General features: G+C 60.0%; 1 protein-coding gene across 1 annotated transcript in view; it reads left to right on the forward strand.

Annotated features, from left to right (window-relative positions):
• MAST1 (microtubule associated serine/threonine kinase 1) overlaps positions 1 to 19301 on the forward strand; it is a 41044-nt gene that overhangs the window by 6980 nt on the left and 14763 nt on the right. Inside the window, exons 3-13 of the mRNA XM_074980388.1 lie at positions 1762 to 1850; positions 2801 to 2876; positions 3905 to 3983; positions 4268 to 4428; positions 5554 to 5629; positions 6339 to 6548; positions 6903 to 7004; positions 8448 to 8580; positions 9815 to 9882; positions 17283 to 17368; positions 18735 to 18943. Coding sequence (XP_074836489.1) covers positions 1762 to 1850; positions 2801 to 2876; positions 3905 to 3983; positions 4268 to 4428; positions 5554 to 5629; positions 6339 to 6548; positions 6903 to 7004; positions 8448 to 8580; positions 9815 to 9882; positions 17283 to 17368; positions 18735 to 18943 — 1289 coding nt within the window. The remainder of the gene's footprint in view (positions 1 to 1761; positions 1851 to 2800; positions 2877 to 3904; positions 3984 to 4267; positions 4429 to 5553; positions 5630 to 6338; positions 6549 to 6902; positions 7005 to 8447; positions 8581 to 9814; positions 9883 to 17282; positions 17369 to 18734; positions 18944 to 19301) is intronic.

The raw sequence follows: 19301 nt of genomic DNA on the forward strand, positions 1-19301 counted from the left end.
GACCCACAGCCCCTGCCCCCATTTCTGCTGGTGCTTCTCATTCCCAAACCACAACCCTCCACCCCCAGCTCTCCCTGCCAGGTCTGCCAGAGCCCCACATTCCTGATCTGCAGTCTCCTGTGTGACGTTATTGGATTTTGAGATGAACATGCAAAGCACTATTGCAATCACCATTCTAGGTTTGCACCAAATCTTGTGCCAGGTGGGCCGAGTGAGGTGTCTGCGGGAAGCCGGCGATTCACTGGTTCTGCTTTTACTGCTCATGTGCCGGCATCGTTTTTCTATTGGAAGATGTAATGTCAGCTCTGGGCTTGTATCGAAATGTTAGTTTCCAGGAGACCTCACCTGGAGGCAGCCTGTCATGAGAGGTTCCCAGTCAGGCGAAGCTGAATTTGACAAAGTATCCTGCCGACTACGCCCCTGAAGTCCAGGAGGTTTTTCCCAGCACAGCTGAGAGGGCCAAACCAGGGCAAATGGCTTAAATCAGGGCTCCTCCCAGCCGGTCCTCCACTGTAAGGCACCAAACCCATCACACAGCGCACATCTGTCACTGCACTGGCCAGCGAGAAGTCACACACCAGCAATTCCCTCGCACTCTCCAGGGCCCCGTGTGCCCCCACCAATCCCCTCCAGGCACAGATGGGAGGATATGAAAACCAATTGCACCGAATCCAGACAGGTTCTTCCACTCCCAAAGAACCAGCCACGTCCCTGGCTCAATGCACATATCTGAGCCAGAGGAGCACGCCGGGTCGGTCCTTTGGAATCCAACATCTAGAGGGTTATTAATAAAAGGGAAGAAAGAACAGGGTGAGAGTAAGACTGTTACTGTGAAATTGCAAACACCAGCCACAAAGTTCTCGGTGTGGCTTGCAGCAGAGGTGGAATAGGCTGCGATTTTAAAAGTCTCTGATGCACATCCTTGGATAGGACGGGTCATCCGTCCTTCCGGGCTCAGTTCACAGCAGAGCTGCTTGTGAAGTGATGAGCTGGAGTGGAGACAAAGGAAGGCTCAGGGCCCCTTTTGAGCCTCGACCCTGCACAGGGTCCCAGACAGAGCCTGTCGCACGAGCAGCTCCCCTGGGCCGCCACCTCTGCTGTGTGGCAGGTTCCCAGCTGAAGTCCTCAGATGCTGAGTGGCCGCTGATAAGGCCCTTTGCCCGTCAGGTTCGGCTTCGCCTGACTGGGAAGCTCTCACCACAGGCCGCCTCCTGCTGGGTTCCCCTGAAACGAACATTTCAACAGGAGCCCAGGGCTGACCTTCCAGCTTCAACAGGAAAACGACGCTGGTGAATCACCAGCTTCCCGCAGACCCCACCTCAGCCTGGGATCTGGTGCAGACCTAGAATGGTGGGCCTAATGCTGCTTTGCCCTTTCACCTCCAACTCCAATAAGGTGGACCCTCGCTCGGCTGCCCCGCTCCCTGCCCTCCCCTTTGCGTCGCTTCCCTGCACCGCAGTCCTTATTGACTCTGGTGGGGTTTTGTTGTTGTGGGGTGGGTGGTCAGGACTCCTGGGTTCTATCCTGGACTCTGGCAGGGAAGCAGGGTCTAGTGGGCAGCGCGGGGGTTGGGGGGGGGGCCTGGCAGGGGAGAGGTGCTCTGGATTTCTGGCTCTGGGCCCATGGCCGTAGTGGAGAGCCCAGGGAGGCGCTGTCCCTGCCACCCCCTTGAGCCCCCGCTGGCGTTGGGACTGGGGGCAAGGCCATTTCCCACCAGCCCCCCAGTCCCCCCACTGAGTCTGTCCCCTCCCGTGTCTGCAGCTGCCGGACCAGTAACAGGAAGAGCCTGATCCTGACCAGCACCTCCCCGACGCTGCCACGGCCCCACTCCCCCCTCCCAGGTCACATCGGTGAGTCCCCCCCCGGCTGGGTGGCGCTCTGCAGCCGGCAGGGGAGCTACAGCCGGAGCAGCACAGCTGTCCCCCCACATGGGTGGCTCCCTCCCATCACTGGGCCAGCCCTGCCAGGGCCCAGCACCCACCAGAGTGGGGCTGCTCAGCTGTTCATGTTGCACCAGCACTGGAGGCCAGTGTCTGGCTGCCCACTGGTTCACATGGCACAGCACACCTCTGTCCTTCATCGGTCTAGGCAGCTGTCTGTCTGTCCATCCCTGGATCCACCCGTCTGCCCATCTGTCCATGGGTCCATCCGTCCAGCATGGGCCTGTGCCAGCTGTCCAGGCAGCCAGCTGTCCATCCATCCATCCATGGGTCCATCCGTCCAGCATGGGCCTGTCCCAGCTGTCCAGATGTCCATCCATGGACCCCTCATGGGTCCAATCATCCATTTGTTCATGGGTCTGTCCATCCACCCATCTGTCCATGGGTCCATCCATCCACCCATCATTGGTCTGCCATCCACCCCTCTGTCCATCTTTCCATCCATCCATCCACTCCTTTTTCAGTCTACCTTACCCATCGTCCATCTATCTACCTGTCTATCCATTTGTCACTTCTTCTGTCCGTCCGTCCTTCCATACAGCCCACTGTCTGTCTATCCACCAATGCAGCTCTCTGCCTGTTGACAGATTCTCCACCCACCCCTTTGTCATGCCCCAGTCACCATGTTTCCAACCGTCCACATGTTCAGTCTCCTTCGCTTAACATGCACCTCCCACCTCATTGGCTGCCCTTGGAAGGAAGTGGGAACAGCAGCCAATAGCTATGCAGGCCACCTTCTGTGGGAGGGGCCTTGGAGAATGAGCAGCCGCACAGGGCAGCATGCGATGCTGGTGTCAGTAGTGGGATACAATCCATTGAGGGCCCTGACACACTCTGAGTGTGTCTGTTCTCCCCCACAGGCAGCAGCCCCCTGGACAGCCCGCGGAACTTCTCCCCCAACACACCTGCCCACTTCTCTTTCGCCTCCTCGCGCAGGTAAGGGCTGCCTTGCCCCTGGGCCTCAGCCTCCAGAGCTGGGGCACAGAAGGAGTTCTCCTGGCCTCAGCCCAGGTCTCAGGCGTCATGATAATAAGCCTCCCCTGCTTCCCTCCCTTAACCTCCGCCCACCTCAGCACAGAGACCCAGGCCAGAGCTGGCTATGGCAACTGAGCCCTTGGCTCTAGAGGTGGGGAGAGAACCCAACAATTCTGGCGCCCACCCCCCTCTGGCTCCAACCAGTAGATCGCACTCCCTTCCCAGTCTTGGCTCTCCCCACTCCCCTACTCACTAGACCCCACTCCCCTCCCAGCTCTGGGAGAGAGCCCAGGAGTCCCATCTCCCAGCCCCCTCTGGCTCTAACCGCTACATCGCACTCCCCCCCCAGCACTGGGAGAGAACCCAGGAGTCCTGGCTCCCATCCTGTCCCCTGGCCCACGCAGCACTCAGGAACGTAGGAGGCTGGTGCTGTGGCTCCCTCGGCCCCATCTGTTCCCTGCTCTAATTACAGCTTTGCCCACCCACGCTGGGGAGAAATGGGGCCATCTCCCACTGGAGCAGCTGCCCCCCCAGGCCCTTTCTGTGCAGTCCTGGCAGCCAGTGGGTGACTCGACTGCTGCTTGATGTCCTTGTTCTGACCTGTGGAGCAGGAGGTCTCTGGCCCAGGCCATGCAGTCTTCCATGTGCCCTGGTGCTGGGAAGGGGCGAGAGCCTGACCAGGAAGGAGTGTGAGTGGGACTGGCTGGAAGCCAGGACTCCTGGGTTCTCTCCCTGCTCTGGGAAGGGAGTGAGGTGTAGTGGTTAGAGCAGGGGCCAGGACTCCTGGGTTCTATGCCTGTTTCTGTCTGTTCTCCATCTCCCAGTGGTTAATTCACACCTCGCTCTTTCCCAATGGCGCTGTGTGCATGACAGTCTCCAGGCAGCTGCTCAGCCCCCTGTCTGTGCCTGGTGCTGGGGGCAGCTGGCCTACAGGGGGCTGGATCCCCCCTGAAGTGGATCCCTCATGCCCCACTGTTTGGTCCCCTCAGGGCAGACGGGCGCCGCTGGTCTCTGGCTTCTCTTCCTTCCTCCGGATATGGAACCAACACACCCAGCTCCACCGTGTCGGTGAGTGGGGCGCTCCAGGACCGGCGGGCAGGGCTGGCCCCAAGCCCCAGTCCAGCCGGGAGCCAGGAGAGGCCATGTGCCTCCCTTAGGGCTGGGTTCAGGGCAGCACCGGGAACACGGTGCAGCTGTTAATTCCCTGCCATGCTCTACCCCAGAGCTGGCTGCATCTCAGTGCTGTGTGAGAGATCCCTGTATAAACCACCCCCCGCCGTTCCACCCCAGAAATGGCTGCATCAGCGCCAGGCACAAGCCCTGAGAACCCTCCTCTTTCTCTCCCTCCCCAGTCGTCCTGCTCGTCCCAGGAGCGGCTGCACCAGCTGCCGTACCAGCCCACCATGGACGAGCTGCGCTTCCTCTCCAAGCACTTTGGCAGCACCGAGAGCATCACCGATGAGGATGGGGGGCGCCGCTCCCCCGCTGTGCGCCCCCGGTCCCGGAGCCTCAGGTGCGGCGGGAGCAAGGGATCATCTCTGTCTCCCCTGGGCAGCTGGCCAGGGAAATCTGTTGGCTGCTGGGGGGCTCTGGCCCCTGGCTGGCTGTGCTGCACTGTAGGGATTGGGGTGCCAGCAGTGGGGGCTCTCCCTTCATATAGTCAGCACTGACCCCCGCCCAGTGACAGGGAGCAGGAGAGGGGGTACAGCAGGGGGTGCTCTTCCTGGTGTTTAGCCTTCCTGGGCTACGTCTACACGTGCAGCCAACATCGAAATAGGCTATTTCGATGAATAACGTCTACACGTCCTCCAGGGCCGGCAACGTCGATGTTCAACTTCGACGTTGCTCAGCCCAACATCGAAATAGGCGCAGCGAGGGAACGTCTACACGTCAAAGTAGCACACATCGAAATAAGGGTGCCAGGCACAGCTGCAGACAGGGTCACAGGGCGGACTCAACAGCCAGCCGCTCCCTTAAAGGGCCCCTCCCAGACACAGTTGCACTAAACAACACAAGATACACAGAGCTGACAACTGGTTGCAGACCCTGTGCCTGCAGCATAGATCCCCAGCTGCCGCAGAAGCAGCCAGAAGCCCTGGGCTAAGGGCTGCTGCCCACGGTGACCATAGAGCCCCGCAGGGGCTGGAGAGAGAGCATCTCTCAACCCCCCAGCTGATGGCCGCCATGGAGGACCCAGCAATTTCGACGTTGCGGGACGCGGATCGTCTACACGGTCCCTACTTCGACGTTGAACGTCGAAGTAGGGCGCTATTCCTATCTCCTCATGAGGTTAGCGACTTCGACGTCTCGCCGCCTAACGTCGAAGTTAACCTCGACATAGCGCCCGACGCGTGTAGACGCGACGGGCGCTATTTCGAAGTTGGTGCCGCTACTTCGAAGTAGCGTGCACGTGTAGACGCAGCTCTGGTGTAACTGCCACCAAGCTCCACCCCAGAGGTGGCAGCATCTTAGCTGCTGAGCCAATGGGTCCTGTCTGAACAATGCCCAGGCTGCACCCCAGAAGTGGCTGCATCCCAGCATGGGGTGGGCAGTTTCTGGGAGTCCGGAGGCACTGTGAGGGCAGCACTGGGGGCCCAGAGGTGCAACACCACATGACTCTTCTCCCTCCTGCCTGCAGCCCGGGCCGGTCCCCCTCCTCCTACGACAACGAGATAGTGATGATGAACCACGTGTACAAGGAACGGTTCCCCAAGGTATGGCCATGTGGGGAGGAGGCCCTGGGGAGGCTCCAGGGACCTGGCAGGGTGGGAACCCCTGGAGCAGGGAAGCCACATCCTACCCCTTGGTGTCGGACCAGCTGTGAAGGGCTGCCAGGACCAGGCTGGGAGAGGCTCTGAGGTCCTGCAGCACCTGTGGGGAGCTCCCAGCTGTGGGTCTCAGGGCCAGGGCACCAGGCAGGACTGGCCAAGCAGGACCCCCTGGGCTCGGCATGGGGAGAGCCCAGAGCACACTGGGACAGATGGACAGGGCTGAGAGCGGTGTGGTGACAAGGAGGAGGTGATGGGGGGGTGGGGACAGACAGGTGGGTAGAAGGTTGGGGGCACAGCCCCCCGCCCCCCTTGCTGCCACATTCCCAGCCCTAGAGAACAGCCCAGGGCTGGAGTGTCCCGCTGAGCCCCCCGGAGATCTCTCGGGAAAGGGGGCCCTCTAGTGGTGACCCACGGTACAACAGCTGCCTGCCCCTCCAGCTGTAGCCACCAGGGGGTGCCCTCTTTGACTTCTGCGTTCTGCCCGGGGGGGCAGTGGGGTCTAGTGGGTAGAGCAGGTGGCTGGGAGCCAGGAGTCCTGGGCTCCATCCTGGTTCAGGGAGGGCAGTGGGATGCCTGCTCTCTGGGGTAAGCTGCCCCCACACCCCAAGTCCTGGAGCCAGCTCAGGATTCTGCCCCCTGCCTCCAACCCCAGGCCACGGCGCAGATGGAGGAGAAGCTGCAGGAATTCGTGACAGCCTTCGAGCCGGACAGCGTGCTGCCCCTGGCCGACGGGGCGCTCAGCTTCATCCACCACCAGGTGATCGAGCTGGCGCGGGACTGCCTGGCCAAGGCCCGCGAGGGCCTCATCACCAGCGTCTACTTCTACGAGCTGCAGGAGAACATGGAGAAGCTGCTGCAGGACGTGAGTGGCGGGCGGGTGGGACAAATGGGGGCACAGTGGGAGCAGATTAGGAGTGATGGGGAAACGGGGAAGGATGGGAGGGAGTGGGCAGTTAGGGGGCAGTGGGGTAGGAAGGGGTGTTATGCGGCAGAGAGATGGGATGGGGGTTTATGGGGCAGTGGGGTGGGGTAGGCTGGGGAGTTATGGGGGGGGAAATGGGGGACTGGGTCTGGGATGCAAGCAGGTGGGGCGTTAGAGCTAAGGTGGGTGATCACAGGGATGCAGTGAGAGCAGGAGGACGCTGGAGGCCATGGGGGGTGATGGGAGCAGGGCAGGCCCAGGTCCCCAGGGCTGACGTGAACTGCCTCTCCCCAGGCATACGAGCGCTCGGAGAGCCTGGAAGTCGCCTTTGTGACCCAGCTGGTGAAGAAGCTGCTGATCATCATCTCCCGCCCGGCTCGGCTCCTGGAGTGCCTGGTGAGGGTGGGCAGAGACCCCAGGGCGAGCACCCGCACCCCCACTCACGCTAGGGGCCAGAGCTCCCCTCTAGGGCAGGCTGCTCCCCAGAGCATGCTACACACAATGCTCACCCCTGCATCTGCTGAGCCCCAGCTGCTCTCCCAGAGCCAGGGGAGAACCCAGGAGTCCTGGCTCTCAGCCCCCTGCTCTGCCCACTAGACCCTCTGACCCTCCCCTAGAGCTGGGGGAGAACCCAGGAGTCCTGGCTCCTTGGACCCCCATTCTACCCTTCTGACTCCATTCTGTGCCTGTCCCCAGGCTCCCCACATGCCTGCCCCATCTCTGTGTCCCCCATCGCCATCCCCAAACCTGGCAGCTTGAACCACCCCTGACAGCCAATCCCATGTCACCCAGCCGGTTGTCCTGACAACAGCTGGCTGGCCAATCGCTAGGCTGCTCCCTTGGCCCAATGGAGAGCAAGCTGGCAGCAGGGGGCCATGTGGCATTGGCCAAGGCCTGCTGCTGATGCGGCCTGTTGCTGTGGCAACAGCCCTCAGTGCCCAGTTGCTAGAGGGCTGTCATGGCAACAGAAGCAGGTAGAGATCCTCCAGCTGGGATCCCCCCTCCCATTGTGGTGCAGGGAATAGGGGCGGGCAGCCCCTGAGCCTTGCCCCAGACATCTATCTCCCTAGTGTGTGACCCCTGCTTTGTCCAGGGTGTGTGTGTGTGTGTGTATGTGTGTGTGTGTGTGTGTGTGTGAAAGAGAGAGCATCCCCTTACAACCACCCAATATACACTCACCTACACTGAAACAAGCTGCACCCCCAGGGCCCAACACACACAAGGAGCTCTGTGTTGCTCGAACGTTTCGCTCTGTTACCGAGAGAAGCTCGTTCAATGAAGGACATTTCCTCCCATGCCATGTCTTGCTACACACCCCAACACACAAATACACCCCCACACCTGACACCCATTCCCACCCAGCTGGACCACACACACACCCCAACACACGTCCACATCTCTGAAACACCCCCCCCCCCCGCTGCTAACAGACACTAACAAATGCTTAAAACAGCCAGATACCGCCCCCCCCCACCCAAACGTGCCCAAATGCTTGCAGGGCCAGACACACACACGCCCACGGTACAAACCCTGTTACGCACATGCAGAGAAATACCTGCTGTGCACTCACCCCGCCCCCCGTCCAATACAGATGGACGCACACACTGGTGCCCACAGGCTGTGCTCCCCTGCTGCCAGGCCCTGGTATGCTGGCCTGACCTTGTGTCCTGCCGCCCTCTGACCCACTGAGCCGGGAGGCCCTGCTGGGTGCCCAGGTCTGTCTTTGCGCTGCTGTCAGACATAAAGGAGCCTTGGGGTGTCTCTCCAGTCCGCCAGGGCTCTACAATGGGTGTGCGCCCCCCTGGCCTCGTTAGCGACAGGGCTGCTGGCCTCTTGCAGGAGTTTAACCCGGAGGAGTTTTACCACCTGCTGGAGGCGGCCGAGGATCATGCCAAGGAGGGACACCTGGTGAAGACGGACATCCCCCGGTACATCGTCAGCCAGCTGGGGCTCACCCGTGACCCCTTCACAGGTAACCCAGCCAGGGGCCCAGGCCTGGGCTAGCCAGCAGGGGTGGCTGGTTCCGCTGGTGTGTTCACATTACCTGGTGGGGAGGAGGGGGTGCACAGCATGTGGGTGTTTGCGTGTGTCTGAGTATGTCAGTGTGCGTGACCGCAGGGGAGTGTGTGATAGCCTGTGTGGTAGCATGCACCCGCGTGTGTGTTATTGTGTCTTATTGCACAGATGTGTGACTGTGTGTGGTGCAAATGAGGCACCACAACCGCACACCCAGACAGTCACACAACACCCAGACACTCACGCCTACAGAAACATGGCATGCAACACAATCACCCACACCAAGAGGGACACAACCCCAGAACCAATACACATAACTTATCACACACACCCACAAGCAACACACAACTCAGCACACACAGAGCGGCAACCCCAGAAACAACACACACAACTCATTACACACACACAAGCAACATACACAACTCAGCACATATAGAGAGGCAACCCCAGAAACAACACACACACAACTCACTGCGCACACATAAGCAACACACACAATTCAGGATAGTATGTGTGTGAGCTATTGCACATGGGTGTGTTACTACATGTGCATTAGCATGCCCCAATGGTGTGTGACTGTGCATGGGTTAGCATTTGTGTGTGTAAGATTGTGTGTGAGTGCGTGACTGCATGGGGGCTAGCAGTCGTGTGTGTAATATTGCCTGGAGGTGTATGACTGCACACATCTTAGCATTCACATGTGGGTGATGCATGTATGTGTGAGTGTGTGTTCTCGTGTGCATTGGGTGTGTGACTCCACAGGCACATGGGTGTTATTGCAGCCGTGTGAGTGCACGTGTGTTAGCATTCAGGCGTGTAAGATTGCACACATGCATCTGGGCTTGCATTTCCGTAAGCCCACGTGCAGTAGTGTTCCCACGGGTGTGACTGTGCCCGGGAGCAGACGTGTCGGGCTGGAAATCTGCATGCATTTGCACCTCTTCATGTCTGTATGCAAGCGTGTGTGGCTGCATGTCTGTTTGCAGCTGTGTGCGTGTCTGCAGGACGGTGTGCGTGTGTTGGGGTGTGGGCCTGGATGCATGTGATTGCTGACCTATTGGCCCGCACACCTGTGCCTGCACCAGCCTTTCTGTGTGCGGCTACCCAATGAGCCGCTCACCTCTTGTTCCCACGGGTGCCAATCTCGGTCCTCCCGAGGCCCCTCTCCTCAGCCCGTGTTTCCTCCCCAGACATGGTGCATCTGGAGGAACACGACAGCGGTGGCTCCAACACGCCGGAGACAGACGAGTTCGTAGAGGTAACGCCCCCCCCCACCCCGCTGGTTCTCCCGGGGCGTGCGGCAGCGCATGGGCAGCGAGTGAGGGCTGGAGCAGCCATGGGTGAGCCCCGGCGAGAGGTGGTGCAGTGGGCACAGTCCTGCCAGGCGGCAGCACAGCCGCGGGTTGGGCAGGTCCCTGCATCCCACCTGGGCATTGTGTTAATGCACAAATGTGTTCTGCTCCCAGACGCACAACCGAGGCCCCACAACCGCACGCCCAGACAGTCACACAGCACCCGGCCACTGATGCCTAGAGAAACATGGCGTGCAACACAATCACACACACCAAGAGGGACACGACCCCAGAACCAACGCACATAACTTATCACACACCCCCGCAAGCAACACACAACTCAGCACACGCAGAGCGGCAACCCCAGAAACAACACACACGATTCATGACGCACACACAAGCAACACACACAACTCAGCACATTCAGAGAGGCAACCCCACAAGCAACACACACAACTCAGCACACACAGAGCGGCAACCCCAGAAACAACACACACAACTGTGATGGGGTTCAGGGGTCCCCCTGCACTGCACCCCGTCCGCTGGCAGGAGAGACTCTCACTTAGCAGGTACAACAGCAGGTTTATTAGGCAACAGATGTTCAGTTTTTTACAGAAGCAACAGCATAGCAGTCAGAGACAGTCCTTCCAACCTGTCCTGGGGAGAAGACCCCGAGGGGTGCCCCTCTGGGGTGTAGCTTCCCCCTCCTCAGGCTGGCTGCCTTTCAGCTCTCCCTTTTCCTAGCCTCTAACTGCCACCCCCGATTTAAAAAACCCCTCTTAGCTCCTCCCTGCTCTTTGTTCAGGCAGAGGTGTTACCTGCCAGTTGTAGCCCCAGGGTCATTCTTAGCCACTGGGAGCTGCTGCTTGCCTTAGACATCCAGCCTGACTCACACATGCACTTCCCCCACTCCATCACATCTCTCCCCCATTCCAGACCGAACTGAGCGGGGTCACTTAGCCAGTGACCTGGGGAAGTTCGGGGCCCTCCCTGCGTGACAGGGCATCGGCTATGGTGTTGTTGTTCCCCTTCACGTGGACCACCTCCATGTCGTAGTCCTGCAGGAGCAGACTCCACCACAGGAGCTTGGCGTTGGCCCCTTTCATGTGATGCAGCCAGGTCAGGGGTGAGTGATTGGTGTACACGGTGAAACGCCGTCCAAACAGGTACGGCTGCAGCTTCCCCGGTGCCCACACCATGGCCAGACATTTCTTTTTTATGGCTGCGTAGTTCTGCTCCCGGGGCAGCAGCTTCTTACTCAGGTACACGATGGGGTGTTTCTCCCCTTTGTCATTCACTTGCATTAGCACCACCCCCAGCCCCACGTCTGAGGCATTGGTGAACACCAGGAAGGGCTTGTTGAAGTTTGGATTTGCCAGCACTGGGGCCCTGACCAGAGCCTCCTTCAGCGCGCAGAGGGCCTCTTGGCACTGCTCAGTCCAGACCACCTTGTTAGGCTTTTCCTTTTTACACAGCTCCGTGAGGGGGGCTGCGATGGAGCTAAAGTGGGGCACAAACCTCCGGTAGTACCCCGCCATCCCAATGAAGGCCTGGACCTGCTTCTTAGTCTGGGGTGTTGGCCAATCTCTGACAGCCTTCACTTTAGCTGGCTCTGGCTTTAAGCAGCCGCTGCCCACCTTGTGGCCCAGGTAGGTCACCTCAGCCATTCCCACCTTGCACTTCCCTGCCTTGATAGTCAGACCGGCCTTCTGGAGTTGGTCCAGCACCTGCTTGAGTTGGGACACATGGTCCTCCCACGTCTGGCTGAAGATGCAAATGTTGTCCATGTAAGCCAGGGCAAAGCTCTCCATCCCTTTCAGTAGCTGGTCCACCAGACGCTGGAAGGTAGCGGGTGCCCCCTTGAGGCCAAAGGGCAGGACCAGGAACTCGTAGAGCCCCACACGAGTGATGAAAGCCGACTTTAGCCGGGCATCTTGGTCTAATGGCACTTGCCAGTACCCCTTGGTGAGGTTTATGGTGGTGAGGTAACGGGCTCCCCCCAGCTTGTCTAAAAGGTCATCAGGCCTGGGCATGGGGTAGGCGTCCGAGACAGTGATGGCGTTAAGCTTGCGATAGTCCACACAAAACCGAACAGACCCATCTTTTTTAGGGACTAACACCACGGGAGAGGCCCAGGGGCTGGAGGAGGGTTGGATCACCCCCAGAGCCAGCATGTCTTCAACCTCCCGCTCTATGTTCTGAGCCGTCCTCCCTGTGGCTCTGAATGGCACACACTTGATAGGGGCGTGGGTGCCTGTCTCTATTCGGTGGACAGCCAGGTCAGTGCGTCTGGGTCTGTTCGAGAACAGCTGTTGATGCGAATGCAGCACCTCCTTGATCTCCGTCTGCTGGGCAGGGGTCAGCTGGTCTGAGAGGGAAATAGACTCCAGCAAGGAGCCGGCTCCAGTCCTTGTGAGTAAATCCACCAAGGGATCATCCCCCTGCCCCTCCCAGTGTCTGCACACGGCCAGCACCAAGTTCTGTCTGTCCCAGTAAGGTTTTATCATGTTCACATGATAGACCCGGTGGCTGTGGGCCCGGTTCGACAGTTTTACCACATAATTTACGTTATTTAGCTGTTTGACAACCTTGAAGGGCCCATCCCAGGCCGCTTGCAGCTTGTTCCGCTGCACAGGTATAAAGACCATCACTTGATCCCCGGTGGCATAGGCTCGGGCCCTGGCGTTACGGTTATACCAGACCTTTTGCTTCCTTTGGGCCATGGAGAGGTTCTCCCTGGCCAGGCCCATGAGCTCGGTGAGTTTTTCCCGGAAGGCCAGTACATACTGTACCACTGACTCCCCTTTAGGAGAGGCCGTCCCCTCCCACTCTTCTTTGAGCAAGTCCAAGGGTCCCCGTACCCTCCTTTCATACAGCAGCTCAAACGGGGAGAACCCCATGGATTCCTGGGGCACCTCCCTGTATGCAAACAGCAGGTGGGGTAAGTACTTGTCCCAGTCATGGGGGTATTGATTTATGAAGGTTCTCAGCATCTGCTTCAGAGTTCCATTGAACCTCTCCACCAGCCCATTGGTCTGCGGGTGGTAGGCTGTGGCCCAGGTGTGCTGGACCCCACACTTGTTCCACAAGCTTTGCAGTAGGGCCGACATGAAGTTGGACCCCTGATCTGTGAGGACCTCCTTGGGGAACCCCACTCTGCTGAAAATGGACAGCAGTGCATCTGCCACGGTGTCAGCGTCGACAGAGGTCAAGGCCACTGCTTCTGGGTATTGCGTGGCAAAATTTACCACCACCAAAATATACTTCTTCCCCGAACGCGTTGCCTTGCTGAAGGGGCCCACTATGTCTATAGCCACTTTTTGGAAAGGCTCCTCTATGATGGGCAGTGGCCTCAGGGCAGCTTTCCCCTTGTCCCGGCTCTTCCCCACCCTCTGGCAGGGATCGCAGGACAGGCAATACAGGCGGACAGCTGCAAAGATCCCTGGCCAGAAAAAGTTCTGTAACAACCTTCTCCTGGTGCGGTGGATCCCCTGGTGTCCTGTGAGCGGGACATCATGGGCTAGGTACAGCAGCCTGCGCCGGTACTTTTGGGGAACCACCAGTTGCCTCTGGACCTTCCATGGCTCCGCTTTGCGTCTGGGAGCCCATTCCCGGTACAGGAATTCCTTTTCCCACAGGAATCTTTCCCTGCAGCCCTTCCCCAGCTGTGGAGCTGGGCTGAGACTGGCCAGTTCCCTCAGCTTCTGCAAGGAGGGGTCTCTCTGCTGCTCTGCCTGGAATTCTTCCGCTCGGGCAGGAGCGGATGCTACTTTCCCATCCCTGCCTGGCTCCAGCACCCCTGGCCTGTGAGACCTGGTTTTTGGGGGCCCCCTTTTTCTCAGGGTTGGCCCCTGTGGCTCCTGTGACTTTGGCTGGGCCTGTACCCCTGAATCTGGGGAGCGCACCCCTCGTTTTCTTTGGCTACGGGTCAGGACCAGGGCACGAGGGCGTTCACCTTGCCAGTTCTCCAGGTCAGCCCCCATCAGTACATTCGCCGGCAAATGGCTGTGCACGCCCACTTCCTTGGGGCCTTCCTTCTTCCCCCATTTCAGGTGCACCCTCGCCATGGGCACCTTGAAAGGGGTCCCATCAATTCCTGTTATCGTCAGGTGGGAATCGGGTATTATGCAGCCCGGTGCCACCACCCCGGTTCGGGCCAGCGTCACGTCAGCGCCTGTGTCCCAGAACCCCGTGACCTTTTCCCCGTCTACCTCGAGGTGTTTGAGACACTCGCTCCACAGAGGTAGCGCCGCCCCCACTCTGTAAACTGGCCTCTGAGCATTTGGTCCCCCTGAGGAGCTGGTCTGTGGGGCGGACTTGGCCCAATCCGAGTGCCCATTGTTAGCACCACCCGCCTTGGCCGCCAGCCCCTTTGGCTTCTGGGACCCCACCCAGTTGACTCCATGACCCCCCGGCCTGCTCAACCTGTCTGGGAGCCTGGGGCACTGGGCTGCTCTATGCCCCTTTCGCCCTCAGCGATAACAGCCTGGGTTTTGTTGTGTCCCTCTGGCCGGCTGCTCTGGCCGGGCTCTGTTTGGCTCTCTGGGGGGTGGGTGGCTGGCCCCTCTTTCCTGGGCTTGCCCAAGAGGTGGTCCCCTCTGTCGTACAGTTAGGGACCGGTCTCTCTGAGATTCTCGGTTTCTCCAGGACTCCCTCTCCCTCCGGGACTCCCTCTCTCTCCGAGACTCCCTCTCTTTGTGGGGCTCACTTTCAAACCTGGCCCGGCTGTTTGTGAAGTTATCTGCCAGTTTCCCTGCATCATGTGAGTCCCCTGGCTTCCCGTCCATGAGCCACACCCTCAGGTCAGGTGCGCACATCTCGTAGAATCGCTCCACGACCGCCAGCTCGATCAGGTCCTCTACGGACTGGACTCCCATTCCGAACGCCCACTTCTGGTAGTATTGCTTCAGGCGGGCGGTTGTATCTACGTGGGTTTCCTCTGGCCTCTTCTGCGCCTCCTGGAACTTTTTCTTGTACATCTCTGGAGTCAGCCCGAACTTATGCAGCAGGGCCTGTTTGAACCGTTCATGGTCCCCAGGCTGCAGCCCCACCAGCTGGCTGAGCACCGCTGCGGCCTTCTGGCCCAGCAAGGGGGTGAGGTGCCGGAGCCACTCATCTGGGGGAACCTCATGCAACTCACAGGCTCGCTCAAAGGCGGTAAGGAACTCGTCCATGTCCCCTGGGTCCTGCACTGGGCCAGCACACGCGTCTCCAAGTGACTGGCCACCCCGAGCCGTCTGGCCCTCTCCCCGCTTACCGCAGCTGGGGCCTCTTGGCGTCTCGCCTCTGCCATGGCCCGCTCATGCTCCTGCTCTCGCTCTCTCTCCTCCCGCTGTCTCTCTTGTAGCTGGCGCTCGTGCTCACGCTCTTTTTCCCGTTCCTGGCGCTCACGCTGTCTTTCCCGTTCCTGGTGCTCACACTCTCTTTCCTGTTCCTGGAGCTCACGCTCACGCTCTCTTTCCCGTTCCTGGCGCTCATGCTCTCTTTCCCGTTCCTGGTGCTCCAGTTCCTTTAATTTCACCTCGAGTTCCAGCCGTTGCAGCTCTGCGGCGGGGGACTCTGCCCACGATGGACCACCGCTAGCTGAGCGCGACCTGGCGGGCACTGCGTCTGTCTGACGGGGTCGAGCCCCTGCTCCTGTCGGAGAATCTGAAACGCTTCCCGAGGCTGACCGGCCACTTTCTGCTGGGACAGGCTCTGCCCCCCCGGATTGGTTATTCTCTTCCAGCTGTGCAATCAGCTGGGCCTTGGTCGCCTTCCCCACGGTCAGGCCCCTCTCTCTGCACAGCCCCGCTAGCTCTGCCTTCAGGAGTCGGGTATAATCCATCTCCCCGCTATCTCCCGGGGTATCCACTCACCAGCAGCAGCTGCAGGAATGGCTCTGTTTCCCTTCTGGCTCTTGTGAGACTCCTTCCTTCTCTGGTGCTCAGTCAGCCACTGCTGGGAGCTCATCCGTGGGTGCAGTGCATCCCACTTCTGACACCAGTGTGATGGGGTTCAGGGGTCCCCCTGCACTGCACCCCGTCCGCTGGCAGGAGTGACTCTCACTCAGCAGGTACAACAGCAGGTTTATTAGGCAACAGATGTCCAGTTTCTCACAGAAGCAACAGCATAGCAGCCAGAGACAGTCCTTCCAACCTGTCCTGGGGAGAAGACCCCGAGGGGGGCCCCTCTGGGGTGTAGCTTTCCCCCTCCTCAGGCTGGCTGCCTTCCAGCTCTCCCTTTTCCTAGCCTCTAACTGCCGCCCCCGATTCAAAAACCCAGCTCAGCTCCTCCCTGCTCTTTGTTCAGGCAGAGGTGTCACCTGCCAGTTGTAGCCCCAGGGTCATCCTTAGCCACTGGGAGCTGCTGCTTGCCTCAGACATCCAGCCTGACTCACACATGCACTCCCCCCACTCCATCACAACAACTCATTACACACACACAAGCCACACACACAACTTAGCACCCACAGAGAGGGAACTCCAGAAACAACACACACAATTCATTATACACACACAGCAACACACACAACTCATTACACACCCACAAGCAACACACAACTCAGCACACACAGAGCGGCAATCCCCGAAACAACACACACAACTCAATACACACACATACAAGCAACACACACAACTCGCCCAAGAGACACGCACACATCCCCGTCACAGTCCCTCTTATCTAACTCAGAACAAGGCCGTCCGGCCCAGTTGCCCTCCGAGCAGCCTGCCCTGCCAGTCACACACACGGAGAGAGACCCAACCCATCCTGGACACACACACGCAGCTCCAGAGGAGCAACCCCCAGCCAACCCCCCGCTGAGGCCCCCAGGCCCAGAACCGCTCTCCCCACAGACGCACAGAGCACAACGCCAGAGAAAAACAACACAACTGCTACTGACAGACCTGCATCGTGGGAGAACCGAGCCTGGGAAATGACCTCCTCCCACGCAGAGACACACACAACCCCAGAACTAACACAACCCACCCAGACACACACTCCCCTTGGAGACACACAACATCTCAACCACCACACTCCCCACCGAGCCTCTGCCCCCATGACACCCCCCAGAGGGACACAACCTGGGAGATAACACGCACAGCACAGAGACACACCCGGAGACACACAACACCAGACATCTAGACCCACTCCACCAGGAACACCCCACAGCTACATACACAAGCACAACCCCCAGGCCTCCAGCTGCCACTGCCCTGGCTGGCAGTAGCCCAGCCTGGGAGTGCCAGGCACCTCCTACTCAGGGGGGGAGTGATGTCTAGTGGTTAGAGCAGTGGCGTTGGGCACTGTTGGGGTGCAAGGGCTGATGTGGGGGGACTCCTCTTTCCCCAGCCCCACCCTCAGTGGTATGTGTGATTCATTCTAGGGCCGGGGAACTGCCCTGAAACACAAGAAGCCGCCCGGAGAAGGGGACTTTGAAACCATCAAACTCATTAGCAATGGGGCCTATGGGTGAGAGAGTGGGGGAGGGACATGAGCGATCTGGCTCCTCCCCTCACAGCCCCACTGCTCCCTGGAAGGGATCAGCACCCCCAGGCCTGCCCCAGCCGCACAGAGCCATGGGGCGAGGAGATAAGAGAGAGCCCTGGGCTCTGATTCTGTCCCAGTTAGGAGGTGGCAGTGAAGCGGACTGGTTAGAGATGGGGGAGGGGAACTGGGTGTTAGGCTGGGTCCCCGCTCCAGCCATAGGGGGATTGGTTAGACTTAGGGGGCGCGGCCTAGCCACAGGATTCCCGGTCCCCGCTCCAGCCATGGGGGTTGGTTAGACTTAGGGGGCGCGGCCTAGCCCCACGATTCCTGGTCCCCACTCCAGCCATGGGGGTTGGTTAGACTTAGGGGGTGTGGCCTAGCCACAGGATTCCCGGTCCCCGCTCCAGCCATGGGGGTTGGTTAGACTTAGGGGGCGCGGCCTAGCCCCACGATTCCTGGTCCCCACTCCAGCCATGGGGAGGTGGTTAGACTTAGGGGGTGTGGCCTAGCCACAGGATTCCTGTTCCCCACTCCAGCCATGGGGGTTGGTTAGACTTAGGGGGCGCGGCCTAGCCACAGGATTCCCGGTCCCCGCTCCAGCCATGGGGGTTGGTTAGACTTAGGGGGCGCAGCCTAGCCACAGGATTCCTGTTCCCCACTCCAGCCATGGGGGTTGGTTAGACTTAGGGGGCGCGGCCTAGCCACAGGATTCCTGGTCCCCACTCCAGCCATGGGGGTTGGTTAGACTTAGGGGTGTGTGGCCTAGCCCCAGGATTCCCGGTCCCCACTCCAGCCATGGGGGTTGGTTAGACTTAGGGGGGTGTGGCCTAGCCCCAGGATTCCCGGTCCCCACTCCAGCCATGGGGGTTGGTTAGACTTAGGGGGTGTGGCCTAGCCACAGGATTCCTGGTCCCCACTCCAGCCATGGGGGTTGGTTAGACTTAGGGGGGTGTGGCCTAGCCCCAGGATTCCCGGTCCCCACTCCAGCCATGGGGGTTGGTTAGACTTAGGGGGGTGTGGCCTAGCCCCAGGATTCCCGGTCCCCACTCCAGCCATGGGGGTTGGTTAGACTTAGGGGGCGTGGCCTAGCCCCAGGACTCCTGGGTCCCCACTCCAGCCATGGGGGTTGGTTAGACTTAGGGGGCGCGGCCTAGCCCCAGGACTCCTGGGTCCCCGCTCCAGCCATGGGGGTTGGTTAGACTTAGGGGGCGCGGCCTAGCCACAGGACTCCTGGGTTCCCGCTCCAGCCATGGGAGGAGGTGGTTAGGCAGGGGGCGCGGGCTGCCCCCAGGACTCCTGGGTCCCTGGGCCCGTGGCCGGGCCGGGGCTGAGCCCTCCCGTGTTTCAGGGCCGTGTACTTGGTGCGACACAAGGAGACCCGGCAGCGCTTTGCCATGAAGAGAATCAACAAGCAGAACCTGATCCTGCGGAACCAGATCCAACAGGCCTTCGTGGAGCGCGACATCCTCACCTTCGCCGAGAACCCCTTCGTGGTCAGCATGTTCTGCTCCTTCGAGACCAAGCGCCACCTCTGCATGGTCATGGAGTACGTGGAAGGTAGGTGGGCGCAGGGGGCTGGGGGGGCGTGACCGAGGCGGGGGGCGGGGACAGCCCCAGCAGCCCTGAAACTGGCTCTTCTGCCATCCAGCATGGTGGTGGGACGGGCGAGCCGGGTGTGGTGTCGCAGAGTGAGGGTGTTGTGTTGTGATGTGGTGCGACTGGCCGGCCGGGTGTGGTGTCACAGAGTGAGGGTGTTGTGTTGTGACGTGGTGCGACTGGCCGGCCGGGTGTGGTGTCACAGAGTGAGGGTGTTGTGTTGTGACGTGGTGCGACTGGCCGGCCGGGTGTGGTGTCGCAGAGTGAGGGTGTTGTGTTGTGACGTGGTGCGACTGGCCGGCCGTGTGTGGTGTCACAG

This window comes from Carettochelys insculpta, chromosome 29 (assembly GCF_033958435.1).
Source record: "Carettochelys insculpta isolate YL-2023 chromosome 29, ASM3395843v1, whole genome shotgun sequence".
NCBI lineage: Eukaryota > Metazoa > Chordata > Testudines > Carettochelyidae > Carettochelys > Carettochelys insculpta.